This window comes from Crotalus tigris, unplaced genomic scaffold, assembly GCF_016545835.1.
Source record: "Crotalus tigris isolate CLP2741 ecotype Arizona unplaced genomic scaffold, ASM1654583v1 scf7180000020588.15403103151:6194809, whole genome shotgun sequence".
Lineage (NCBI taxonomy): Eukaryota > Metazoa > Chordata > Lepidosauria > Squamata > Viperidae > Crotalus > Crotalus tigris.
Genome location: NW_024098092.1, coordinates 137,501 through 147,837, shown reverse-complemented (window position 1 = coordinate 147,837; position 10,337 = coordinate 137,501). Strand labels below are relative to the sequence as shown.

Here is a 10,337-nt window from a genome sequence, read left to right as displayed (position 1 = left end):
GTCCCGACCCACAGGTGGAGAACCACTGGTATAAGGTCTTCTTCTTCTTTGGGGAGCGAATTGGACTAGGTGACCTCCAAGATCCCCTCCAGGCCTAGGATTCTATGAAGAGAAAACAAGACCAAACATGAGTCTTCCACCTTATCCAAACAAACTTGGGAGTTTTGGTCCTGTCCAATTCCCTTCTCATCATCTGGTCACTAAACACAGCAACAGTGAGACCGGCAGGATTTGCATTTAATAAATAAAATATCCTGGAATTAGTGTTCATCGCAAATGGTAAAGCAGAATTCAAGGGGTTCAAAGCATAACCCCCTCCTTCCTTCCCCATTTCATAGCCAAGAATTCTCTCTGTCTCCCCCTTCTTCTGCAGGAATGCAGCCCCCTCCTCTCCCCTCCCATCCCATCTGAGCAATTTGGCTAACCCAATAAATCCTCACATTAACCAGGTACAGCACTAGCAATAGCACTTAGACTTATATACCGCTTCACGGTGCTTTACAGCCCCCTGTAAGCTGTTTCCAGAGTCAGCATATTTGCCCCCAACAATCTGGGTCCTCGTTTGACCGACCTTGGAAGGATGGAAGGTTGAATCAACTTTGAGCAGGTCAGGATCGAACTGATGGCAGTGGGCAGAGTTTAGCCTGCAATGCTGCATTCTAACCATTGCATACCTTGGATGGAAGGATGGATGGATGGATGGAAGAAAAGAAGGAAGGAAGGAAGGAAAATAGCAATAGAACTTAGCACTTAGATTTATATACCGCTTCACTGTGCTTTACAGTCCCCTCTAAGCGGTTTACAGAGTCAGCTTCTTGCCCCCCCAACAATCTGGGTCCTCATTTTACCGACCTCAGAACAATGGAAGGCTGAGTCAACCTTGAGCCAGTCAGGATCGAACTGCTGGCAATGGGCAGAATTAGCCTGCAATGCTGCATTCTAGCCATTGCGTCACCACCATCTCAGGTAAACAGTCTCTTCCTTGCCCACAATTAGCTGGTGAAGCCCTGAAAAGAAAAGAAAAAAACAATCTTTTTGTGTGGAAAAACAGTCATGAGTCACCTTTTTCAGTGCCAAGTTCACGCTTTCCTTCACCCACCACGCCACATTACAACAACAATGACAACAACAATAATAATAAAGTTGGAAGGGACCTTGGAGGTCATCTAGTCCAACCCCCTGCTCAGGCAGGAAACCCTACACCATTTCGGACAAATGGCTGTCCAGTCTCTTCTTAAAAACTTCAGAATTAAAATGGATCAAGGGTGAAGTCTTTGCAGCTTTGCAGCTGCCTGTGGACTATCAATTTATCGACCTATCACTTTTGTTTTCCTGCTTTTTTTTTCTTTAAAGCCAATTTTCTCTAAGAGTAAGGGACCCCCTTTCTCAAATCGTAATAATTCTTTCCTCTGACGTTAGCCTTCCCTTAAGGACTAACTCATTTATTGCGGGAGAAAGATTCACAGATGAAAATGGACTTTTATCATAAGCGGACGGAATGGGAACAAAAATATTTTTAGCTTCCTGGTGGAGTACGAAACTTAGGAAGACGGTGTATGCGCCAGATCCACTTAAAACAGTGGTTCTCAACCTTTTTAATGCCGCGACCCCCAACCGGTCTAAGTCGAGGACTACTCAACCGGTCGTAAGTCGAGGACTACTCAACGGGTGCAGCACCGTTTGCAGAATGGGGCTTTTGGCGGGCTCAGCAGGGCAGAGACAGCCTGGACAATTCCTATTGGCTTTGGAAAGCCAATAGAATTAGACTCTATTCAAGGGAGTCTATTCTATTGGCTTTCAAAAGCCAATAGAATAAAAGGGAGGAGCACAGCTAAGGAAAAGGGGGGAAAAAATGGCGGACTGCGTTGTTTGGCGACCCCCGTGAAATGGTCGTTCGACCCCAAATGGGGTCTCGACCCCCAGGTTGAGAACCACTGACTTAAAATATTGTTCGGGTTTTCCTATGTGCATTTTCGTAATTTCATTTTTTTTTTTTTTTTTTGCTAAGGGTTCCTGCAGGAAGCCAGCGAGGCAGAACTCTTGAAAAAAAAGAACGTGGAAGCTCTGCAGAGCGGTTTAGAAGTTCACCTCTCGGCAGAATTAAAAATAACAGTGATGAAAGAGGAAAGGAAATTATTTATTTGTACAGTATTCAAGGGAATTAAGCATTCCTGGGTGAACTATTTCTGCTTGCCAACCAAACACAAAACTTGATGGGCCTCTGAGTAACCTGCCTCAAAACACACCGGAATAACTAAATTATAGCATTTTCAGACCTGCCCTTTTTGGTTTAAGTAGGACCTCCCTGATGATCAAACGCTGCCTGGTCCTCAGCCTTGATGGAGACTTAGGTTGAATTTTGTCCCATCCTCCTCCTCCTCCTCCTTCTCATTCCTCCCCCAGAACAGTCTATAAAAGCTGGTGGAGAAGTCAAGTTGATGTCCCAGTAGGACATCAGACACGGAGAACCAGGGGTGCCTTCTGTCTCCCAAGCCAACCATGCTGGTTTGACCACAAAATAAGTCTTGGCTTCTTCAGATCTTGGTCCTGAAGCTCTGGTTTGGTGAAACCACGATGAACAAGCAGAGGGTGGTCCACGTGTCCACCAAGCAGCCGAGCTCCGCGGTTTGTGTCCTGGGGACAGAGATTTGCTTAGACATCAAGAGGTAAGTCCCGCGATTCTTCAAGAACGTGTGTGCAGAAGAAGACCTTCCCGTCTCATCCCTTGGGGGATGCCTTTGCAAGTTCCTCTTTCTCCATCCAGCTCAACCCCTCTTGTTGCTGACCCCCCCCCCAAGGTCACTCAGAAGGCCAGAGATAATATATGGGGGAGAAAGATACAGGACAGATTGTGTGAATGCCGTTTAAAGCTTCCTTTAATTAGCATCGAATAAATAGTATTCCCTACTCAGCGTAGAAGTCAGGACCCAGAACAACGCCTTGCTAGAAATTATGGAATGCAAAGCCTCTCGAGAATCAATTGGGAAATAAAGAAATGATTGTCTCTTTGTTAGCATTCCCCAGGAGCTACTAATAAATAAAAAATAAAGCTAATCCAAATGCATTGTAATTCTTTTTTTTTTTAAAGCTATCTAAAAAAAACAGAATGGAAAGAAGACAAAGGCTATCTCAGCTTTAGTTCTGCTGAATGTGATTATCACTTGTTTTTCGGTCTCTGGAGCTTGCAGGAGGCAAATTGGCTTCTATCTGAAGTTTCTCTCAAGCTCAGCTAACTCCCAAGGAGCTGATGAATATTATCTATTTTGTTTTGCTTGATAAGAGGGCCAAAATGCTTTTTCCTTCCCCCGCTTCCAGAAAGGGAAACCTTAACACTCATCTTTTTATAGGATCTTGATTTTTGAATCCCAATGGCAAGATCGGGGCTTTCAGATTGAATTATATTACGATGACATCAAAGAGAGGGCTTACAATTAAAAAGCCTTGGTGCGTCTTCTTCTACGGACGAAAAATAAAAATTTTCCTTGAATCTTCAAGGATGGGTATCAGAATGACAGAATGTATGAGGTGTGCAAAAACCTGAAATGCAGATGTGTGTGGGAGCACACCCCTGGGAGCAAGGTGCTATTTCTGTCCCCTGTCACACCCAGATGTTGATTTTTTTTGCAGAAACAAAATGTGCAGAGAACCAATTCTGCAAAGTGGGGGGGGGGGAAGTCGATAGGAAGCAAAATGCAGTTTTACAACACCGAGCAATTTAACATATTTCTGGAAGCTTGTGCTTTTCAGCGGGAGAAGGGACAGAAAACGCCGGGGTGCCACAAGCACAATTTTGGTGTAAAAATCCTTTTGAATATGACACACGTTTCTGAGTCAACAAAACTCCAATCTGCTCCAACTGAGGATTCTGTGGAAAACTGACTTTTCTAGCTGGAGACGTTTCCTATTGTTTATTTCAGCATGGTGACGCATTTTTTATTTTGAGGTCAGAAAAATAAAATGGCACCATGGGTACACCGGCTCAAGCCAGGAGGCATTGTTTAAAATGTGGGTGTAATGACATTTTTTTGGACCCACTGCATTTCCTTCTAAGAGCACAGTATGCAGTTGTTGTCAAACCATACAGGTACGACAGAAAAACATGTCTGTGCATTATTTTGAAAAAGGATAAAAAACAACAACAACACTGAGTAATCCCAGGTCATCTTTGTGAGTAATTTGGAATGTGTGAGGGCTGCAAAAAGGAAAAATCACAGGACTCAACGGTATAAAATCCTGGAATGTAGAATGAGTTTCAATAAACGAGGCGCTTCGATGTCACAATTTTTGCGCCTGAATCTTTTTGCGCTGCAGAAAATCCACCCGGGCGAATCCGTAGTTCCAACTGACACTACCTAAGATTCTCGGTTTGTCTTATCTTCCTCTGAAACACCAAGGGTTCACATAGATTCTTTTTATTATAAAGTCAGTTAAACGGACACACACACACACACCCTTTCGCTTTTATGATTTCTTGCCATTTTTTTCTCTTTTTGCGTTCACAGAGCGTGAAAAGTTTGCAGAGGGTTTTTAATTTTGCCTGGTGGGCTTGACTTTTAAGGAGCATTTTAATGCGTGCCTTCCATTGATGAGGGAGGAGGAAAAATCAGGGCCTTTCTCCCCCCATGTAAATGGACAAAGCAGCATTCATATAAATTCTCACCATGGAGGTGTCGGTGTTGGTCCGTGGTGTACTACAACAGCTTATAAATCCTACGGAAGGCAGCTGCAAGGAAAGACGCCCGGTAGAAGGAGTTACGGGATGATTTATAGTCTTGCACTCTCTTCTTTTGCCTGTAATTGAGTGTACTGACAGAATAATATATCTCTTAACAAGTGGCTGCAAGACATTAAAGAGAGAGAACAAAAGAAAGAGAAGGAGGCCAGCCAAAACCCCCATGTATAAACTCTGTTTCATAAAACTTATCCTTTCACACCTATATGCTTTCTCACCCCTCCTTTTTTTCCTTCTTTCTTTCCTACGTAATTTTTTTCTCTTTTCTTCCCTCAACTTAGTGACAATTGAGCCCCCAAAGTGAAACATTTGTTAAGTGAGTCTGGCCCCATTTTAACACTTTTCCTGCCACAGTTGCTAACCCGGTTGTTAAGCGAATCTGCTTCCCCATAGACTTCAGGGGGGTCGCGTGACCCCATGATGGTGCAACCATCATAAATATGAAACCAGTGGCCAAGCCTCTGCATTTTGATCACAGGATTGTGGAGATGTTGCAAAGGTCGTAACTGAAAATAATAATAATAATAATAATAATAATAATAATAATAATAATAATAATAATAATAATAATAATATAATGATGATGATGATGATGATAATGATGATGATGATGATGGAAGGGACCTTGGAGGTCTTCTAGTCCAACCTCAAGCAGGAAACCCTATACCATTTCAGACAAATCTCTTCTTAAAGACTTTCAGTGTTGGAGCATTCACCGCTTCTGGAGGCAGGTTGTTCCACTGGTTAATTGTTCTGACTGTCAGGAAGTTTCTCCTTAGTTCCAGGTTGCTTCTCTCCTTGATGAGTTTCCATCCGTTGCTTCTTGTCCTGCCTTCAGGTACTTTGGAGAAGAGCTTGACTCCCTCTTCTTTATGGCAGCCCCTGAGATACTGGAAGGCTGCTCTCATGTCCCCCCTGGTCCTTCTCTTCATTAAACTAGACATTCCCAATTCCAGCAACCGTTCCTTATATGTTTTAGCCTCCAGTCCCCTGATCATCTTTGTTGCTCTTCTCTGGACTCTTTCTAGAGTCACAGGTTTTTCAATGCCGTTGTTAAATTTGAACGGTCACTAAACAAATGGTTGCTAAGCCGAGGATTACCTAGATATTCCCATCTCGCTCTTTTCTCCTTTTTTTTTTTTTTTTCTTTGTACACGCTCCAGATTCAATAGAGGAAAAACCCAACCCTGAAGAAGCCATAGGCTTTGGGCTTAAATTCACCCAGAAAACAGGGATCTCCTTCTGTTTTTTGCAACTTTTCTTCCTGTCCACAAATTCAGAAATTGAAAAGACGGCCAACACCAGAGTTGGCCATTGATGCCTGCAGTGCAGATAAAGTCCCCGTCTCTAGATCATCCACACCGTTCTTGAAAAAACAAGTGGAGTCATTTCACACACACACACACACACACACACACTTGTATTGTTTCATTTGACCCTAGTGCCAGGCCCAGGGGGGCCACGTCTTTTGAAGCCCGTGGAACAGCCGGCCTCCAGGTCTACGTGACCTACGACCCCAAACACCTTCCCAAGCCTGAAGGCTCAAAGAGGTGGCCTCTTAATGGAGACATCGAGGTCATCGTGTCTCTGAAGACTCTTAGCAGTGCCGTCAACGACAGCAAGGTGAGTGAGACCTTGTGATGCTTCATAAGATGGTGTGGAGCAGCATCCCAGGGTTTTGTCCCAAGGGTCTTCTGGCTAGGCTGGTGGAGCGAATCTTCAGAAGAGAGGATCAGAAATCTCAGAGGGGCCCTGGGCAACGTCCTACTCCTAACTAAGCTCTTCTTGAGGTGTAAAGCTTGAGTTAGGAGCTCCTTGGAGTTCACTTCTTCGTCCAGTCATCTTTGGGTTTTCCTGTTGCATGACAAAATACGGTCATGTCTCAACAGGAGGACAACTGACATATTAATGTGTCTTGACAGCTCACAGTGACTTGGCCATTCGTTCTCTTTGTAGGTCAGAGTGTCCTATTACGATCAAACAGGGCGCACACCGATTGCCGATGCTTGGGTGTACATCACGTGTGTAGGTAAGCATCGACTTGACCCGCAACCTGCATCTTCTTCTGTGCTCTTGAAGACCCAAGGAGCAGGAGTGGGGTGGCACCTTTCAAAATTTCTCCATCCTGCAGGGACATTGTGGATTCCATCTTCGTTTTAGGCTAGTCGTTCAACGTTTCTCAAGCAGTTCTGTGCAAGGGGTAGAGCTGGAAGGGACCTTGGAGGTCTTCTAGTCCAACCCCCTGCTCAAGCAGGAGAACCTATACCATTTCAGACAGGTGACTGTTCAGTCTCTTCTTAAAAACCTCCAGTGATGGAGCACCCACAACTTCTGGAGGCAAGCCGTTCCATTGGTTAACTGTCCTCACTGTTAGGAAGTTCTCCTTAGTTCCAGGTTGCTTCTCTCCTTGATTAGGTAGGTAGGTAGGAAGCAATGGTGAATGAGGTTGGGAATTATAGTTTGGGTCACACCAGGTAACATGGAGGATAAACTTGTTTTCAAGCTCTTTTAGAATAGCAGGCTGCTTGTTCCTGAGGTCCTGGAAGTGAAAACACAACGGCAGAAGAAAGATAATGTTTTAACTGTCCTTCTCTTAGCCCTCTCCCTGGACGCTGATACAAGCCGAACTGGCACCGTGCAAAGCTACACCCCCAATAAGGTAAGGTTGAATTTTGAGGCAAGGATCCATTTCTGGACAGGTCCCCGTTGGCCACGGAGCCTGAAGAACCCTTGTCCAGAGCTATGAAATTATTCTTTCAATAACTTATCTTAGAGAAGGGATGTCAGTGGAGATGTTTTAAAATATGGTCAGCCCCTTCGCCTTACAGCTGGAAGAGAGGTTGAAAGTCAAGACAGATGGACTCCCTTGATGTGTGGTGAAATCCTTCGCTTCTTTCCTTTCTTCTCCTCCTCTTCCTCCACAGACCAAATGGACCTGGGGCCCAGATGGAGAAGGTGCGGTATTGCTGGTGAACTGTGACCGAGACGGTCCCAGCTTTGGAAACATGGATCACATGTATCCTTACGTGCGATCCCCCGCAGGTAGGTGTTCAGGCATCCACATAACAATGGAAGAACTGAATCATAGGACATCTGGAGCCTTCTTCATGGATGGGACTCCATGCTTCAAGTCAACTTCTCCTGAAGGCCACTCTTGATGTCCACACTCTTTGCGTTTTTGGGGCCAGTTGAAGATTTCACTTTTTGGATTCAGGACGTTCTGGCTAAAAGAAAGAAATCCACCCAAAGGGTCTCTATTATTATATTGCTGCTGTTTGACATTGTAAAAGGATCCTATTCACATGCTTGTCTTGTTCAATCCAATATTATTTATGTAGTGTCACTCACCTGAGGCCTTAGGAAAATGAGGGAATGATACATGTTTGAAGAAGCGGCCACATCTGGGTAGGGCAGGGGGTGGGTAGGAGAAAGGGAGGACCAACAGCTGTCACTCTCATCCCTGACTCTGCTGCCTGAGGGGAACAGAAGAGTTGGAACGGACCTTGGAGATCTTCTAGTCCAACCCCTATACCAGGGGTAGGCAACCGTTGCCTACCCCTGCCCTATACCATTTCAGACAAATGGTTGTGTAGTCTCTTCTTAAAAACTTCCAGTGTTGGAGCATTCACTGCTTCTGGAGGCAGGTTGTTCCACTGGTTAATTGTTCTAACTATCAGGAAATTTCTCCTTAGTTCTAGGTTGCTTCTCTCCTTGGTTAGTTTCCATCCTTGTTTCTCATTTTGCCTTCAGGCGCTTTGGAGAATAGCCTGACTCCCTCTTCTTTGGGGCAGCCCCTGAGATATTGGAAGGTTGCTATCATGTCACCCCTCGTCCTTCTTTTCCATAGCCTAGACATACCCAATTCCAGCAATTGTTCTTTATATGTTTTAGCCTCCAGTCCCCTGATCATCTTTGTTGCTCTAATAGAAGAGCTGGTTCTGCAAAGGAAGCTTGGATGAAGCTTGGATGTTAGAAGTCTCTTCTAACAAGGACTTTGCCTGGGGACCTCTAGCAGCAGAGGGGAAAGATTCCACTTAATGTAGGATCAAAGCTGTGTAGAAGAGAGAAATAAAGAGGGAAATCAATAAGGTAGAAATCAAAGGGTCGATTTTGCACCTTTCTTTTGATAAGGAGGAGGGTCCTGGGATGACCAAATTAGGTTCTTGGGTATCCCATAATGCTAAGCCTCTGAAGAAAGACCAGCTTATTTTTCCACCCTAAGACTTCCCCCAGAAACCATCCAAGAGTCCCTTGGAGCTCTTCACAACTCAAAACTCCATTTGGTGGGATCCCAAGATGACGTTGCTGATGGCCCATGACCTCCATGCCAAACCCTTGTCTCTTCTCTTCTCCAGATCTTCAAGACTTGTCCCTTGTGATTCTCAATATCAACAGCCCCGCCACTATCTTCAACAACCACAAGCTGATCCTTCACATCTCCATGTTTGATGCTGCAAGACTGAGAGTTTTCCACGCAGCTGGTAGGTGGCTAAGTCCTTGCTCCTGGCTTGGTGGAGTTTTCCAGCGCTTGTGTGGGACTACATCATCATGCTGCCTTTCCGATGGGTCAGCCCAACAAAGTGGTACTAGACTAAGGGATCAAAGCCAATGGGATCAGAACTGCTTTTGATCTTTAGTGACAGAATTTTGCAAGTCTGGACAGGCTTCTTTATCTGCATTTGCAGTAGACCCAGAAACCATCTCTATTCTGATAGCTCTTCTTTATTGCAAATTGGACGAGAGGTATTGGTTTCATGGCTTATTATTATTATTAATCGCACGGTCAGCCAGATGTTCAGACTGGATTTGGCATTTTTGTCTACCTATCCTTCCCAAGGACCTGGGATAGGCAGATGTGGATATTTGATGGTATTACAGATATCTTCGCAGGATGGAAGCTGTTCCTAGTAAGGCTGCCTTTTCCAATTGACTGATGGCGAATTTGTCAATGCCGATGATGGCATCCAAGTGGTGCTCCTTTGGGATTGCACCGAAGGCGCCTATCACTATTGGTACTACCCTTGCTTGCCTTTGCCACAATCGTTCTATTTCTATTTGTAGGTCTTTGTATTTTGTTATCTTCTCCAGTTCTTTCTCTTCTATTCTGCTGTCTCCAGGCACTGTCATGTCCACTATCCAGACTTGTTTGTCTTTCTTATCGACAATGGTTAAGTCTGGGGTGTTATGTAGCAGGTGCTTGTCTGTTTGAATTCTGAAGTCCCAGAGCAATTTAACATTTTCATTTTCTATGACCTTCTCTATTTTATGGTCCCACCAGTTCTTGCTTGCAGGCAAATAATATTTCTTACAGAATTATTATTATTACTATTATTATTATTATCTTTTATTCATTAGACATGAACCTCAGTCAACTGAACATTCAAATTGGCTGGCACTGATGGCTGACACGGGTTGCTACCAGCATCCTAGGTGTCAACCAGGTACCTCCTTAAAATATAAGATGTTCCGATTAGCGCAGTTTTTTGTAGCATTGCTGGAGTTAATGCAGGAAGCTGCAGTTTTCTTGATGTATTTTTCAAAGTTTTCGGACATAGTTCCCAGTGCCCTGATGACAATGGGTATCACTGTTACACGTTTCATCCGT

General features: G+C 44.4%; 1 protein-coding gene across 1 annotated transcript in view; it reads left to right on the top strand.

The window, feature by feature from the left end:
- The first annotated feature begins 2,574 nt into the window (after positions 1 to 2,574).
- The window catches only part of LOC120319148 (protein-arginine deiminase type-1-like), an 18,760-nt gene continuing 10,997 nt past the window's right edge, over positions 2,575 to 10,337 (top strand). The window contains exons 1-6 of the mRNA XM_039367595.1: positions 2,575 to 2,666; positions 6,175 to 6,355; positions 6,689 to 6,761; positions 7,330 to 7,391; positions 7,657 to 7,774; positions 9,088 to 9,213. Of these exons, the coding sequence (XP_039223529.1) occupies positions 2,575 to 2,666; positions 6,175 to 6,355; positions 6,689 to 6,761; positions 7,330 to 7,391; positions 7,657 to 7,774; positions 9,088 to 9,213 (652 nt within the window). The remainder of the gene's footprint in view (positions 2,667 to 6,174; positions 6,356 to 6,688; positions 6,762 to 7,329; positions 7,392 to 7,656; positions 7,775 to 9,087; positions 9,214 to 10,337) is intronic.